The 16,942-nt window shown below is 42.6% G+C and overlaps 3 protein-coding genes across 3 annotated transcripts; all 3 read right to left on the reverse strand.

The window, feature by feature from the left end:
- Positions 1-868: 868 nt before the first annotated feature.
- Positions 869-4,357, reverse strand: LOC147253521 (chymotrypsin-like protease CTRL-1). Its single transcript, XM_086217274.1, has 7 exons — positions 4,312-4,357; positions 4,087-4,190; positions 3,928-4,007; positions 3,751-3,832; positions 3,487-3,661; positions 3,193-3,320; positions 869-1,030 (listed from the first exon to the last, which is right to left on the reverse strand). The coding sequence occupies exons 1-7, from the start codon at positions 4,355-4,357 to the stop codon at positions 869-871; spliced, it is 777 nt and encodes a 258-aa protein (XP_086073400.1).
- Positions 4,358-5,066: 709 nt separating this feature from the next.
- Positions 5,067-9,546, reverse strand: hsc70 (heat shock cognate 70). Its single transcript, XM_086217275.1, has 9 exons — positions 9,418-9,546; positions 8,159-8,363; positions 7,857-8,062; positions 7,526-7,678; positions 6,712-7,267; positions 6,401-6,603; positions 6,091-6,289; positions 5,743-5,975; positions 5,067-5,483 (listed from the first exon to the last, which is right to left on the reverse strand). The coding sequence occupies exons 2-9, from the start codon at positions 8,361-8,363 to the stop codon at positions 5,301-5,303; spliced, it is 1,938 nt and encodes a 645-aa protein (XP_086073401.1). The 5' UTR covers positions 9,418-9,546; the 3' UTR covers positions 5,067-5,300.
- Positions 9,547-10,822: 1,276 nt separating this feature from the next.
- LOC147253523 (TBC1 domain family member 15) lies at positions 10,823-16,066 on the reverse strand. Its single transcript, XM_086217276.1, has 10 exons — positions 15,646-16,066; positions 14,195-14,380; positions 13,674-13,792; positions 13,203-13,306; positions 12,706-12,773; positions 12,462-12,608; positions 12,172-12,262; positions 11,913-12,061; positions 11,664-11,805; positions 10,823-11,593 (listed from the first exon to the last, which is right to left on the reverse strand). The coding sequence occupies exons 1-10, from the start codon at positions 15,848-15,850 to the stop codon at positions 11,425-11,427; spliced, it is 1,380 nt and encodes a 459-aa protein (XP_086073402.1). The 5' UTR covers positions 15,851-16,066; the 3' UTR covers positions 10,823-11,424.
- Positions 16,067-16,942: the final 876 nt, after the last annotated feature.

Here is a 16,942-nt window from a genome sequence, read left to right on the forward strand (position 1 = left end):
TGCATCTGCTGGGATTTTCCTTTTGTTCCCACAGATTTCTGAAAATCAGATTTTAAGAGGCTTATGAGACTCACTTGATATCCCAAACTGTTAAGAAAGCCAAGTACTGCACTATAGATAGATGGAAATAAAATTGACTTGACTTCACTTGATTGACTCTTCCAAGATCAACTTAGACAAACATTTCACTGGAAAAGATTGTTTATAAATGAGAGCCCTTTTTTAGGAGGAATCTGCACTGCTCATTGCAAACAAACACAACACGAACACAAACCCGACATTATTACAGGGAATATGTCAGGCAGGCTGCCTTGTCAGTGGAATCTGGAACAGCTCTGGTAACACCATATTCCTGCTTATCTGTGTGCAAGTATTAACTGAAATGGATCTGTTTCTGTGAATAGTGAAAGTCCCTGAGGGACAAAAAAAAGTATCCACAGGAATTTCCTAGAAACCAGAGGTCACTGGCTGTTAACTTCTACCAAATGGATCCCTTAGTATTTTTTCTGATTTTTTTTTGGGGGGGGGGGGGGGGGGCGTTCTTGCCTATGTGCCATTTTGGATAAAATTGTCAATTTGGTACATATAAATGTGACGTCTTCCTGCAAATCATTAGCATTTTCACCAATGCAAAAAAGCAACCACACAAACTCTGAGAATATCCCATCGGTTGTTTTAAAGGTTTTTATTTTCATTCATTACATTTGTAAATGCACCAACCAATGCTACCATTCTAACTCAACAGAAAGAGAAGCATAATGGGAGGAGCAGGTGCTGATGCGTAACGCAGTCTGAACCTCAAACTCATCCATCACAGTCATGAAATGTAGGGAGACATGTCAGTACATTCATCTTGCACATTTACTGCTTAGTTGTAAGCGACGGTCTGGTCGATCCAGCTGCGCAGGTAGGACACGCGGGCGTACACGGCGGCGCTGCGCACATTGCAGTTAGGAGTGCCCCAGGACACGATACCATTCAGGGACCAAACTCCACCGGCCTCACAGACCAGAGGGCCGCCAGAGTCACCCTAGAATTAAACACATATGTTATAAAATCATTTACAACAGAGATGCACAAGGTAGGACCAGAGGGTCAGAATTTGCCCGGGAAGAATGTTCGATTTTTCCTGAAATGTGTAAATAATCCTAATAATAAAAACAGGCTTGATACATAAGAAAATTCTTTTAAACACATGTTAAATCACTGTTTATGGTGTTTTCTTACATCTGTGAGATAAAAATGCTCTTTCTACATGTAAAGTCTTCAATTAAGAAGTATTTCTGAATATGTTGTGATGCTGCACAAGACGGCTGAATGACGCTCTTATTTTTTCTGTTCCATATGTTCTCCTGATTGGGATTGTTACCTGCATCTGAAAAATAGAGCTGTACTAGAAAATATTTTATCATCCCTCAACATGTAGTTTTGTTAAGTCATTTACATAAAAACATCCTGACTTTGTTTCTGCTTGCAGCTAACCACATGTTGGTCTTTACGCCCACAGGATGTGAGCACATCACATATTCATCCAACAGGAAAACAGATATAAATCAAGATCATCAGATTAAAGACTACTGAGGGAAACATTCTGGTGTTGTGCAGGTGGTTCTTGGTTAACCCTTGGGGACCCAGTCTTGCAAAGTGGGTGACTTTAGACACACTTTCTTTGCATTCGGAAATCCCCAGAATGTTTTTTTTCAGAGCTCGATCTTAGCATTTCCCACGAAACTGCACAGCTGCACATTTCCAGTGGTACCTATCGCTATTTTTCAAATATCCATCCATCGTCATCTTCCGCTTATTCCTACACATTAAGGGTCGCGGGGGGGCTGCAGCCTATCCCAGCGTCAACGGGTGAGAGGCGGGGTTCACCCTGGACAGGTCGCCAGTCCATCGCAGGGCCAACACATAGAGACACACAACCATTCACACTCACAGTCACACCTACGGTCAATTTAGAGTATCAATCAGCCTCGTCCTCCCTTGATGTCTTTGGACTGTGGGAGGAAGCCGGAGTACCAGAGAGAACCCACACAGACACGGGGAGAACATGGAGACTCACACAGAAAGATCCCGTGCCGGGACTCGAACCCCGACCCTTCTTGCTGTGAGGCCACAGTGCTGACCACTGCACCACCGTGCAGCCTTATTTTTCAAATATTTGTTAGAAAATACTTTTTGAAACTGAGCTTTACAATGATATAAGACACATACATGTGCATTGAATGTATCTTTTTTATAACTAGACTGACATAAGACTGCAAAATAATAAATTGCCTTACCTGTCAATCGCATTATAGAGAACAACACATCTTGATAGGAAATGATAGGAAAGATGTGCTTCTCCAAACTTTCTCCAAGTACACAGAAGAGCACAAGATCGCTTCAAGTTCAGGTCAGGTTTTTAGGCTACAGGTCAGTCTCAGAGACAGGAAAGATGAGCAGCGTTTTGATATCTATATATAGTTGTGTGTTCTTGTAAATAGTTGTGTTATTGTATCTTTTTTTATTATTCATACACCTCTCTCTCAAAATAAATCATATTTTTCATCATAAGCAGAATATGTGCTTATTTCAGTAAAATGGCTTTTATTCTCGCCATGCACACGCCACATGTTTTTGCAAATTGTGAAGCCATAGCACATCCCATCATCATGGTGCTTAAAATGTCAGATTCCAGTGAAACTCCCCGAACTCAATATGGAAAAATATGTGTGCTGGAAACCTTCTATGATGAGAAACTTGTAGAAAATCCAAGACTTTTTGTAATAAGCACATGTTGTTGTTTTTTCTTTTTGACATTTTTTGTATGAAATATATGTAAGTAGTACCGAGTGAACTGATGGCATATCTGGATAGCATAAACTGTCCTGAAAAAAAAGAAGTAGCATGTAGAGACCGACCTTATAATGACCAAGATTACAGCTCAGAAGCAAAGGATGTAAAATTACTCCAAAGTCAGCTCGGGGCTCTAAGGGTTAACCTGAGCACACAGTTTAGAGAGCAGCAATTTCAAAGGTAATGAAGTTATTTACATTGATCAGTTATCGATTTTCATTGGAATCGATAATTTTTATATGTAAGTTTACATGTCATCTTAAAGACATTTGTGACATTTTTTTAATGTATAAAGAATAATTAACATTAATAGAATTGGGGAATAACTGTTGTTCATATATGGTTGTGTACCTGACAGGAGGAGACTCCAGAGGCTCCAGCACAGATCATGGCATCACTGATTTTATTACCCCAGTGCTGCTTACACTGAGCAGGGCTGAGCAGAGGCAGGGCTGCCTGCTGGAGGTAGCGGGGGCTTGCTAGGAGTGGAGAAGAAGAAGAAGAAGAAGAAGAAGAAGAAGAAGAAGAAGAAGAAGAAGAAGAAGAAGAAGAAGCACAACGGAGTCTTTTAGGTCTATTCTCACTGAACATTTGTCTTTCTATTTTTGGACTACTTGAAAAAATTAGCAACTGTCCTTCACTCACAGGTCTGGCCAGTTCTGCCCCAGCCAGTGGTGACACACTTGGTTCCAGGGGGCATGCTGGTGCTGGCCAGGCACACAGGAGACACACGAGATGTCATCTGCACTGGGGAGGACAGCTTCAGAAGGGTGATGTCATTGTTGAAGTTTTGTGTATTGTAGTAGGGGTGAGTAATGGCCTGGATGGAAATAAGAACGGTAAAAGAAATAAACAAATGTAACTCTTCGTGGCTCATTTACTTTACATGAGGCGTCAGCTGCTGCTTACCCTGGAAATGGTCTTGACCTGAACTGGTTCGCTGTTGGATTGGCGATCATGTTCTCCCAGGATTACACGGTGGTCTCTAGAGCTGTCGTAAACAAAACAACAAAAATTCTAAACAGGGATGGCTATAATGAGAGTCATCTCAAGTGGATGCTCTTAACACAGCAGTAAGTTACTTACGACACACGGCAATGAGCAGCAGTAACAACCCAGTACTGGTTGATTAGAGATCCACCACAGAAGTGGAAACCTCTACGATCCTACAGTCATAAGATGATCCACATTATCATAATGACACAAAGTGCTTGCAACACAAGAGTGAGGATTTTGTTCGGCTACCTGAAGGGAAACCTGCCAAGGCCAGGACCCGGACACAGCAGTCTGTCCATTTACAATCTTGTTGTATCCAGGGACTTGGGGCTTGATTGCAGGTCTTCCACACCCTGGAGCAAAATTGCGCAATCTTAAGGATTAGCTCTCCCTAAATTTACGCACAACTGCTACCTCACTACAGATAAATCTCCAGCAGAGCAAAATAAATCATAAGCTACATCAGCAACTTACCCAATGCAGAGGCCACGAGAGCCAAACAGCTGATGAGCAAGAACATGGTTGGGTCTAGGTTATGTTTCACGTCCCCAAGTCTCTGCTGTGTTGAACACCGCCTTTTATATGTGTATCTCACACACTTGACCCTGAGCTCCGTTTGCGCCATACTGTAGGTACACCTCATGAACAGGTGTGATATGTCTGGGAAAAGAACATCTGGAGATAGACACACAGGGTAGATGTTTTTCCAATCATGTGTAGGTTACGCTTCATCCACACTCAATGTGTTCGGCTGTGTATGACCTTGCTCACAGACCTGTTTTAACACTTTTACACCTCGTTTTGTGTTTGACAAATACAGCTGCAACTTTTTTGGACCGCTATGCTGCGGAAAAGCAAAGGCCAGAGGTGTTTTGGGTCTGTACGTCAGTCCCATTCTCATTAAAGGGAGATCTCTGGAACTCCGTGACGGAATGCCTCGCAGCAGAATCCACTGGAAATCAAGGATGAACTACAAATATTTTGGTGGTGCAAGGTTGCTGTCACCTTATGTGAAATGCAATGTCTCAGTTAGCCTTTTCTTCAATATGGTACAAAGGTCGAAGGTCAAGTGACAGGTACACAGGGCAGGTAAAAGAAGTAAATATATATATATATATATATATATATATATATATATGTATAATTTACATGGTAAAAAGATCATGAGCACAATTTTGTAGCGAGAACCAGTTTTATGTGAAAAAATCAAAGGAAAAACACAGTATACATCAGATCAGAATCCCATTTGTGATCTTTATTGATTTCATGTTTAAAAATCACAAAAAATATGAATTTATTTTTGATTGCACTTTTGAGTGAGAAAATAAATTAATACAACAAAAATCAGATTTTTTTGATAGAATATTGTATCCATGTCCAATTTTTAAATGAACGTTTTCAGGTCAGCTTGTAGAAGCAATTGGCTGTTGAGATCTGAGGAAAATCTGTGTTTAAATAAGTGTTTAGTCGACCTCCTCGATAGTTGGGCCAGAGGAGGAACCTCCTTCAGCTCCACCAGGGAAACCTCCAGGCATCCCTCCTGGCATCCCTCCTGGTACTCCCCCCTGGTAAAGCTTGGTGATGATCGGGTTGCAAACCTTCTCCAGTTCCTTCTGTTGGTGATCGTACTCTTCTTTTTCTGCGGTCTGGATAACAGAAGTAAAAAAGAATACGAAACAGAAGGTGAGATGAGTTGTTTCATTCTGTTGTTACTCACTGAAAGAAATGATATGAAGCAATTCGTTGTGAGTGTGTGTGTGTGTGTGTGTGTGTGTGTGTGTGTGTGTGTGTGTGTGTGTGTGTGTGTGAATGTTATGCTGTGCCTCTCACAGTAAGAGCCAAATAGAAGGAGGGAGGAATCTGTCTCAAATCAACACATTGATTACATATATGTGTATTTTTCACCTGGTTCCTGTCCAGCCAGGAAATAACTTCGTTACACTTGTCCACAATGGTCTTTTTGTCTTCTGGGCTGATTTTATCTTGGAGCTTCTCGTCCTCCACAGTGCTCTTCATGTTGAAGGCCAGGGACTCAAGGGAGTTCTTAGCTGTGACCTTCTCCTTCTGGGCGTCATCTTCAGCCCTGAACTGCTCAGCCTCCTGCACCATGCGCTCAATGTCCTCCTTGCTCAGCCGCCCTATGAAGAGCCGAAATACAAAGCTTAAATTTGTCCCCTCTCTGCAATATTCAGACACGTATTCTCACTGATCCTAACATTCTTGAATTAAGAATTCAATATTATGTTTGTGTACCTTTGTCATTGGTGATAGTGATCTTGTTCTCTTTTCCAGTACTTTTGTCCGCTGCGGACACATTGAGAATGCCATTGGCGTCAATGTCAAAGGTCACCTCAATCTGAGGGACACCTCGGGGAGCAGGTGGAATACCGGTCAGCTCAAACTTGCCAAGGATATTGTTGTCCTTGGTCATGGCTCTTTCACCTTCATAAACCTGGAAACAATGCTTAAGTCAGTACACCTGAGAGTACACTCTATGTTCTATACTGGGGCCATGAGGAGGGAATTTTGATTGGCAGTGACATTAATGTTTATGTTATTGCACCTGAATGAGCACACCGGGCTGGTTGTCAGAGTAAGTGGTAAAGATCTGGGTTTGCTTTGTGGGGATGGTGGTGTTCCTTTTGATAAGAACAGTCATGACGCCTCCAGCGGTTTCAATTCCCAGGGACAGGGGTGTGACGTCCAGCAGGAGCAGGTCCTGTACATTCTCAGACTTATCACCGGCCAAGATGGCAGCCTGCACAGCTGTCAAGAGGTTCCAAATAGTGGAATTAATGCAATGTTGAAAACACAGAGTGATCTTTTTACATCTGACAATGACTAAAGCATACATATACATATATATATACCCACCTGCCCCGTATGCCACAGCCTCATCAGGGTTGATGCTCTTATTGAGGTCACGGCCATTGAAGAAGTCTTGCAGCAGCTTTTGAATCTTGGGGATACGTGTGGAACCTCCCACTAGGACAATGTCATGGATCTGGGCCTTGTCCATCTTGGCATCCCTTAGAGCCTTTTCCACAGGTTCCAGTGTTCCACGGAACAGGTCTGCATTAAGCTCCTCAAACCGGGCTCTGGTGATTGAGGTGTAGAAATCGGTTCCTTCATAGAGTGAATCGATCTCAATGCTAGCCTGGGTGCTGCTGGAGAGGGTGCGCTTCGCGCGCTCACAAGCTGTGCGCAGACGACGCACAGCTCGTTTGTTGGAGCTGATTTCTTTTTTGAACTTACGCTTGAACTCAGTAATGAAGTGGTTAACCATTCTGTTGTCAAAGTCCTCACCACCCAAGTGAGTGTCACCGGCTGTGGCCTTGACCTCGAAGATGCCATCCTCGATGGTCAGAATCGACACATCAAAAGTTCCACCCCCCAGATCAAAGATAAGAACATTACGCTCACCACCAACCTGTAATAAATAAGGACAAACCAAAAATTAGTTAGAAGTTGTGAAATACTTTATATTACCACTTCTGTAGCAGCTCAAGGCTCCATTAGGAGCGACTAGCTTAGCTGGCTCAAATCTCTCATTCTAAGAGTTTCATAACACGGTGGTGCCAAGTAGTAACAATGAAAAATAGAAGAAGACGATATCTCAGTTTCAGCTCCATCTTTTTGAAACCAAAATTCTGGGTTTAATGCACTATTAAGCATTGTTTTTGGTTACCTTTTTGTCAAGGCCATAAGCAATGGCCGCAGCAGTGGGCTCATTGATGATGCGAAGCACATTAAGGCCTGCAATGGCTCCGGCATCTTTGGTGGCTTGACGCTGGGAGTCATTGAAGTAAGCAGGAACTGTGATAACTGCATTTGTAACAGTCTGCAAGATTACAAAAGTGACAGCAGTGGTTGGCTATCGTGGTGCACCAGAAACAGATCCTGCTTGCAATGATATCTGGTGCGACTCGCTAGATGAGAATCTGGGCATGTGCTCAACATTCATTTGCTGAAAACAACACAACTAAAGGTCATGTCAAGTATATTATGATATTATTTACCTTGCCAAGATACGCTTCAGAGATCTCCTTCATCTTTGTGAGGACCATTGAGGAGATCTCCTCCGGGAAGAAGCTCTTGATCTCGCCTTTGTATTCAACCTCCATCTTGGGTTTAGTTGAGTCATTAATAACCTTGAAGGGCCAGTGCTTCATGTCTGACTGCACCACAGGGTCGTCAAATTTACGACCAATCAGACGCTTTGCATCTTAAGGAGATTTAAGAAAAAAGTTAAACAGTCAACATAGCGAAGACTTTTTTTTTTTTTTTAGAGACTTTTACTGTAGCATTGTGGAGTCTTTACCAAATACAGTATTGGCAGGGTTCATGGCCACTTGGTTCTTGGCAGCATCACCAATCAGCCTCTCGGTGTCTGTGAAGGCCACATAGCTGGGCGTGGTCCTGTTTCCTTGGTCATTGGCAATGATCTCCACTTTGCCATGCTGGAAGATGCCAACACAGGAATACGTGGTACCCAGATCAATGCCTACCGCCGGTCCTTTGGACATCTTCAACAAACAAAAGAAAGATACAGCCAACTATTGGTGTTGTGTATAATGTGTTTTGGAATTGATTTTTTTTCACATTTCGATAACAATTTGTGCATCTATACATCTCACATTCTATATATGAGTTCTTTCAAAGTTGTTTTTCTCACTGTTTTTTGTTATTTGGGGGGGGGGGGGGGTTTGGTCTGGATGCGCAGCCATGAGAGGCTATGCTAGATTTGAGGACTTCATGCCGCATTTTGACTTCAGTCTTCATACAAGCTCCTCCCACTCGTCCCTCCACAGTTGAACACGACAGGATCGCAGTCAGGCTGGTGACGGGGGATCCTGGAGCAGTGATCGTGGCTCTAGTTTCCGACAGCTGGCTTCACATACCTCACAGTTACTATAATAAGTATCACTGAGATGAATGGAGGGCTGAGCGGAGGGTAACCAGTCGAGAAGTTGCTAGTTTCTACTGAAGTTAAATCCTTGCAGAAGAAATATACAAAATAAAAAAACAAAACAAAGCAACTTCATGCGATCAAAGTGCACAAATCTGCCATTTTTTAAATACCTATTTCAGCATCTATTTTTTTTCTTCATGCCCACTAGATGAACGCAGGCATTTTGCTGCCTCAGCAGCAATTAGAGCTGATCATTGAGTTGTCTCTTTTTTTAATCGAGTTGTGTAACACCTACAATAGAAAATGCTGACTCGGTGATGTTGCTTCACTTCCTGTCCTCCACACAGATCTGCAACTCTGTGTGCTGAGTAGCACAGGAAAATAACACTAGAACATGAACCTAACATCACAAATAAGATTTGTATCGTACCTTGTGGCAGGATCACACCCAGCTGACACAAGCTGGAGGTGAAAACATGCACATTGAGATTTTGTTTCCTGGACAGTCACAATGTGGTTTTTCTTTGGGGTCATTTGACAGGAATCATGCAAGCCTTACTTACTGAAAAAACAAAACAAAATTCTGTCTCCCATTCAGTTCTAAAAGCAGCAAGCAGGACAGACTGTGAAGCCAGGCTGAGAGCAGCGCTCCTTATCGGTGCGGTTACCTTGTGCTGCCAGATGTTCAAGAGTTTACTGAAATTAAGTGGTGCTTTAATTTCGACCCAGCAAAACAACCCAGATGTCTAAGCTCTTCTCCGGCGCTCCTCTCCTTCTCCCGGCAAGCAGACTAAGAGGGCGAGTGCCAGTTCTCCCCAGAGTATATGGAGCAGGGAGAGCACATCAGGGTGTCAGGTGACACTCATCACAGAAAGTTCTAGGCCCATAATTCTGCCAAAGAGACTGCTGGAGCTCTCTGACAGGAAGCTTGTTCTAACATTTAGTTTGTTTGTAATGGTGTGTGTGTGTGTGTGTGTGTGTGTGTGTGTGTGTGTGTGTGTGTGTAATTGTATATCAATAGCCAGATCGCATTAGAAAAATTAAATTTCATTCATATGAATTGAATCAAGTCCAGTGTTACCATAAACTGCAGCGTATGTGAAGTAAACATGATGCCAGCGGCCAGCTAGAGCTGTTCCATTCTCAGAATGTTCTGAGAATCTCCTTACTGGTGTAAAGGATTTTGTTTTCTTGTTAGTTATGCCCTCTGGAAAATTCCCTGTTGATTTGGTAGTTAGGAGGAACTGTCATTTTTGCAGATCTTCAGGGACCATTCAAGATGTTCCAGGGAAAAAATTTGACATCTTCAAGCATATTTCCTCTAGGTCTTCTGTAACAGTCTATGACTAAAAAGTGTATCTTATATTTTTAGTTATAATTTCATCAGCGTGAGATCATACATTTCTTAAAATCAATCAGTAAATGTGATAAGAATATTTTTGCAAAGGTAATTGGATTCCAAAAAAAAAATGTCTCAGAGAAGCTTAAAATAGTGTTTGTTGTTGTTAAACCTGTTGGGGTATTAGAGTTCGAAGCCTGGAAAAGACGGATACACAGCCAAAATATTTCCAGCGCCCTGAGTATTTCCAGGTTATTCCACCCGTTTCTAAAGAAAAAAAAGATCTTTGGAAACTGGTGGAATATTACCAGAGTCCATCCATTTTCTTCCGCTTATCCTGTTAAGGGTCACGGGGAGTTGGAGCCTATCCCAGAAGCCTTCAGGTGAGAGGCAGGGTTCACCCTGGACAGGTCACCAGTCCATCTCAGGGCCAACACAGAGACAGACAACCATTCACACTCACAGTCACACCTACAGTCAATTTAGAGTATCAATCAGCCTCGTCCCCTCTTGATGTCTTTGGACTGTGGGAGGAAGCTGGAGTACCAGAGAGAACCCACACAGGAACAGGGAGAACATGCAGACTCACACAGAAAGATCCCGTGCTGGAGCCAGGACTCGAACCCAGAACCTTCTTGCTGTGAGGCAACAGTGCTGACCACTGCACCATCGCACCACCCTTTTCCCAGACTGTCCAGAGTATTTCTGGATTATTCCACCAGTTTCCAAAGAATCTTTTCGTCTTTCTTGTGACCCCCAAAGAAGCAAGTGAACATCTTCTTTTGTCCCTCAAAATTAATCTATCTAATGTTATAAAACCACCACAAAACAAGAAAAATGGAATGTGCTCTTGAATTCGTAACCACTTGTTTTATCAACTATCTTTAAAGAATATTTGTAAGATCAGAACGGCCCCTCCTACACCTTACAAAAATTGAAGTATTGCTTTATACATTTTCCTTCATTTTGTACGTAACTTAAAACATGTTTGCTCTGTTTTTTGTTGTGCAGTAAGAAGCAGTCACACTTCCCTCTGTCTCTCAGAGAGTGGATATCTAAAATTGCCACACTGACACATAAGCCATCTGGCATGACATGAAACTTCATTCTGTTACACCACCTGTTGCAACACGTGCTGTCTCTGCTGTCCACAAAGTGGATGTCAGCTCATTTCACACAATAAATACAGTACATTCATGATACCATTCAAGGTAAGCAGCCATCAGGGTTTCCCTCAGGAATATAAATATGTGCCATTAAAACTCCACACAGGAATTATTCATCCCTTGTTCCTTGTGACAGTCTCAGAAGGAGGCAGGTATTTAAATAGGAGCTTTCACTTCAAAACAAATAAACTACGGAGTTGATACAGGAAATCTTCTTCTTTGCTCCTGTGTGGTCTACAGTGTCTGTTCATATAATCCCAGGCACATCCCTTACAGTAGTTATAGAAATGCTGCTCAGCTTTCTTCAGGGTGCTGTTCAGGTCCAGAGTTCCCTGAAGGCTAAAAAAAAAGTCAAGTGTTTAGACGGATTTGTGCGTGAAGAGATGAGAGATTTAGCAAACAGACAAACCTGCATGTAAACTGGATGAGCTGGACGTCGTCTTGGCATCGCAGCAGAGTCTCTCTGTGTTCTAGCAGGATGGCTGCGCAGATGAAAAGCTCAAAGGTGAAGTCTGTGTTGATGGCCTGCAGCTGCGACTCGGAATCGTCCTCTGAAGAGGCAAAAAAAAATGTCATGGCGTAAAATTATTAGAATATAAGAATTAAATGTCTGTGTGGTATTTTTTTGGTTTTAGCCAACTTGAGTTTTTGTTTTCACCGCTGCTGCTTTTCTCTATCAACCGCTCCTGGTACCGGGCTCGGTCTACTTGTTGGGAAATAAGTTCCAGGTGGTCACAACTCAGGATCTCGAACAAACGTAGAGCGTCACTGTGTTCAAACTCTCTCTGGAAGCCCAACAGCAACCATCTAGAAAACAAGTGCATATATATATATATACACTGTATATATATATATATATATACACACACACACACAAAACGTAGAACAAGTGACACCCGACTGTCCGCACACGGTACCTGTGGCAGAAGGTGAAGCTCTCCAGGCTGTCTGTGACCAGGTGAGCGTACAGCTGTGGGTCCAGCTCCTTCAACAAGGACGCCTCCAACTCTACAAGACATTGAACACAACCCTTCCATATGCTTTTACAGCACAGCAGGACCTACAGGAAGGACTTCTTGATCTCGTCTCTTATGACTGAAAGAAGAATTCTTGTGCGTTGAACACTTGTTTTTTTAAAATATGCATTCATTGAACTGACACATGTGAATAACTATAGTTTTATTTTTAACTTCTTCATTTATCACACCTATTTTTCTGTGCAGACCATCAGCTCGGAAGTCCTTCGAGAACTTCTCCATGTAGCAGGAAAAACTCCAGAAAGTATCGACCTCAGAGTCGAGAACCTCCAGGAATCGGCTGCACAGGTCATTCATTCCCTGAGCGTAACTAACCTCTGGATAAAGGAGGAGCACAAAGAAAGAATTTGTTAGCTTCCCAATAAATACAGTTCATTTCTTTAAAAGTCAGATGTGTTGATTCTAGTTGTTCACCTGGATGAAAAGCAGCATAAGTGATGAGGATGTCTCTCAGTACCAGCAAATTCCCTGAACCTTCACTCCTGCAAACACATTTAATCCCAGGCAGTCATCCCTTCTTAAACATGTCTGGATGTTTGCTTCTACCAACATCTTGTCAGGAATCAAACCCAAGACTCTGTTACATTCAAACACTACCGTGAAGGATTTGGTGCCATCTAGTGGTGAGATTGGAGCAGGGATGTTCTTGGTTAGGGAAAGATCATGGAATTGGTTTCTATAATCACTTCTGTTTACATTCAGGCTTCACATACGCAGCTGGATCAAAGACCGTACAGAGTTTGTCCATTCTGAGCTACTGCAGAAACAGGATGAGCTCCCTGGAAGAGGGCCTGCTCCCTCCACGTGTAAATAACGAATCTAGCTTGAAGAGAACACGATGATTCCTGCTTTCAGGTGATTTAGATCAATCCTTCTACATCCTTTGAGTTTACGTTGTGATGGGAACTTACTGGTAATAGCTCAGGTGTCTGTTAGTTCGTGGGACGTCTTTGTCGATGATTCGAATGGCTTCCCGGAGCTCCTCTGGATCAAAGGTGACACGCTCAAACAATATCTGATAACAGGGAGGAAGCGTAAGTCAAATAAAAGCTATTTATTTGTTTTGCTTCAAACAAAATCAATATTTTCTTGCATATCTTGAGTTACATGTCAAAGTTTCTCAGTTTAAATGCGCAAATGCATCAGCCGTTCCCACACACACTCTCCTGAATGAAGCGTTAAAGTAGGTAAACAACAGTTGAGTCGTTATCCTAAACATACATCGCTTTTCTCACTCTAAGCAACTGATCTTTTCTCCTAAAAAAACAAAGAAAACACCTTCAGTGAAACAACCGAGATGTAAATAACAGAGTCAAAGCAGTGACGTGCTAAAGAGAGAACATGAGCAAAATGAAAATCTGCATTATAACGTCGGGTCGAACCTGTGCCTGCAGTTTCAGGAACCCCAGCCTGTCCCTGACCACCTCGCTCTGGTCCTGAGTCTGCTGCTGCACCTCTGCCTGCCTCTGGTCGAAGTACCTGACCGCTGCCACCAATTCAGCTGGAGCGCAGACATAAGAAACTCCAGAATGAATAAAGTGAGGCACTTCTACTGAGGGGTGCTGAATGTTAAAATTCAGATACAATTTTAGCTCACTTTCTTCACATTTGAGACAGAAATTCATGTCCAACTACATGAAATATGTAATTGTCAAAAATATGTTCATATGAAAAAAAAAAGTTAAATCTAAATGTGTCACCGAGTGTAAAACTCAATATTTAGAAAATATTCAAATCACCAAGGAAACTGCTGCAGCGGCCTCAGATGGTTGGTTTACGGGAATTTCTGTCTCAAATGTGAGTAAAATGAGCTAAATGTTGATAATATTTCAGCTAGAAAATGTTTACATTTGGCACCTCATATTCCACAACCTTCTTCAGGGGTTTATACTTGCGTCTTTACCATCAGTGCCGTTCAGGTGCATCCGCACAGCTGCAGGAAACGACTGCTGCCACTTTGTCTTCATGACCCGGTAACGAACAACCAACTGCTCATGCAGCAGAGGGCGCTCCAAAACTGTCGAGCTGCACGGGTACATCCCAAAAAGGAAACGCCACACCAGGCCACGCTCTGGGGAGGACACGCCCCCTTGATAGAGAATGAATACCCTCTGAATCAATAGTTGTTTTTTTTTTTTCTTGTTTTTTTTTTTGCAAAAAAAATGTCTGACATGTATTTGAGCAGTTCTGATCTGGTCCAAGCAAACACCCTCAGGTCAAAATCCTGTGTGAGTCACATGCTTTGCAGTAGGTTTGGAAGGAGCGCTACACTCCAAGCACTACACGCTGGCCACTTCTACATTTGGTGAACTTTACTCTGCTTTCTGGGGGGATTTGAGGATGACATCTCAAGAAACACTTTGATCTACTGATTCTTTAATCTCTGGGTTCAACGTTGGGAATGCGCACAAAGGTCAGACGGACATAGAACGGGGGGGTGGCCTTCCACATCCATGCTCACAGACGATGCACTCAGAGTGAGGTCTTGAGCACCTTTTGTTTAGGGGTCTGGGTTTTTTTTTCACGTTTTCTCCAATGAAACACTAATCCGGCCGAATCCTCCCACACTCGACTGAATCTTTTTGTCTGATTGTTGAACTCACGTGATTTTATTTTGCTGTTAGGGAGTCTTGGCAGTTCAACAGATGGTATTTAGTCGGATCACGTTGGAGTTCTTTCCTTGAGGGGAGTTCAATCCTCACAAAAATATCAGAAGTTGAATGGTTTGACTGTGGTGCATGCAAAGGATCACTTGACTTCCTGTTGGGTTGTGGAATGACCTTTGATGCGTGTGATCATAATAATTTCTCTTTCGTGTTATTCCCCTGAAGCCCTGCGGGTGAAGGTATTGTTTCTATATGCATGAAGAAGTTTAATGTAAAAATTACAACTCCATGAGTAAAACTGACACAAGTCTGCCAATATTTCACACCAGTAATTCAGCTTAGTTAAACAGTTATTACGAGACTTACATACAGCCCGCTACTCTTGGCTCTTTGCAGTCATTCCACGTCGAGTTTAATACACGGTTTCACAGGAATTGTGATTCTAAATGAGCATTAGGAGTTTATTCAAGATTCATAGTTGCCATGTGGTGACCTTTTAAGTTTCTAATTTGACAATTCAATTTAAACCCGAGCCACTGGCAAATATTTCTGTTGCATTCAAGGACTTCTCTGTTGTGAATGAACTAAATACTCGTCTGTACTAAGCTGCTCGAAACGCGGTATGTCGTTGTAGGCGTAATTTGCAAGACTCATAGTGAATGACTGAGGCATCAGGCAACAGCAGCAGTGTAGTGCGCTTAACTACATTTAAAAAAAAAAGTTCTTATGACGGATATAGGCTAGGTACCGTTTTTGAAGATGTGCATCCTCAGTCTGGACTCGTCCACCCTCCCCTCCGCGTCCATGACCCCGGCTAGAGAGAGACGCGCAGCGGCCAGAGCGGGAGAGCTGACCGCCGCGACCCGTCTCTGGAAGCCGACATCTAGGCGGTGATTGCCGGGTGAGTCGCTCTCCTCTGCCGCTGTCTGCCGCTCGTTGTTCAGAGAATCCATCTCGCAGTCTCACCGTGAACACAGTAGCTCGCCAGAGTAAGTGTCATCCTCCCGCACCTCTACCAAGACAACGACCTGGAGCTGGAACCAGCCAGGGGGGGGGGCAGACGAATCCTCCAGGAACCTGTTGAGTTGCTTCACAGCTTGTGGACTGTCAGGGAGTCATATGACTGCACCTTGAGATCCCTGTTTGGCCCACATTCCAGGTGGAGACTCCAAGTTCATTAGTCTGCACGGAAGTTTCACGCCACCTAGTGGTTTAATTTAGCAACATCGAGTGCACGAGGGACAAGTGTTTCCTGAAGATGTTCTGCCGCAGACTTTTCTAGGACAGGATCTTTAAGAAAGGGTCGTTTGTTATCCTGCATCACAACTTCCTCCTAGACCTCCGGATAACGTTCAGGGAAAACTTCTCTCTGGTGCATGTCGCGCTTCTCTCAGACGTCTTTGCGTCTGTTGCAACTCACGCTGAGAGTTGATTGAATTTCTTCTATTTGGGTGAATTTGAGAGATATATTAAATTTTTTGTCATCATCTTGTCTAGAAAGCCCTTTTGGGGCTTTGGGATTGGGAGAATTTTATAAATCAGTTCTTTGTTTATCTCTTAAATGTGTAAAACAGAAATATTGGAAAAGTAATTTGGTGTATTTATCAATTTTTTTTGGGGGGGGGGGGTATTCACTTCTGATTGTATTCAGATTTTTTTAATTGATATTTTGCTTTTTCCAAATGGAAATATCTATTTGCAAAGGTGCTGATCAACAAAACCCACCGTTTCATCTTCCCCTATTTGTAATAACGTCACATTTTTATTAATTAGCAAAACAGAAAAACAATGAACTAAACTGTTCAGATTTTGTCACAAGCACTTTAATTACCAAAAGGGCTTGTTTGGTTTAACTTTGCCAATTCAATTTTTAATTCCTTTTATGATGCAAATCAGCTTTTCATATTCTTGAATCGAATAACATTTGAACGAACTGCACTGTTTACTTCAAAAGTAAACAGCGGATTAAGAAGACGAAGGGAGCAGATGAGAAAACGGGGAAGCTTCTATAACCAATCCGCTATAACCTGAGAATAATCCCAAGG

Source organism: Aulostomus chinensis, chromosome 11 (assembly GCF_037954235.1).
Source record: "Aulostomus chinensis isolate RoL2024-O1b breed Wild chromosome 11, RoL_Achi_v1.0, whole genome shotgun sequence".
Classification (NCBI taxonomy): Eukaryota; Metazoa; Chordata; class Actinopteri; order Syngnathiformes; family Aulostomidae; genus Aulostomus; species Aulostomus chinensis.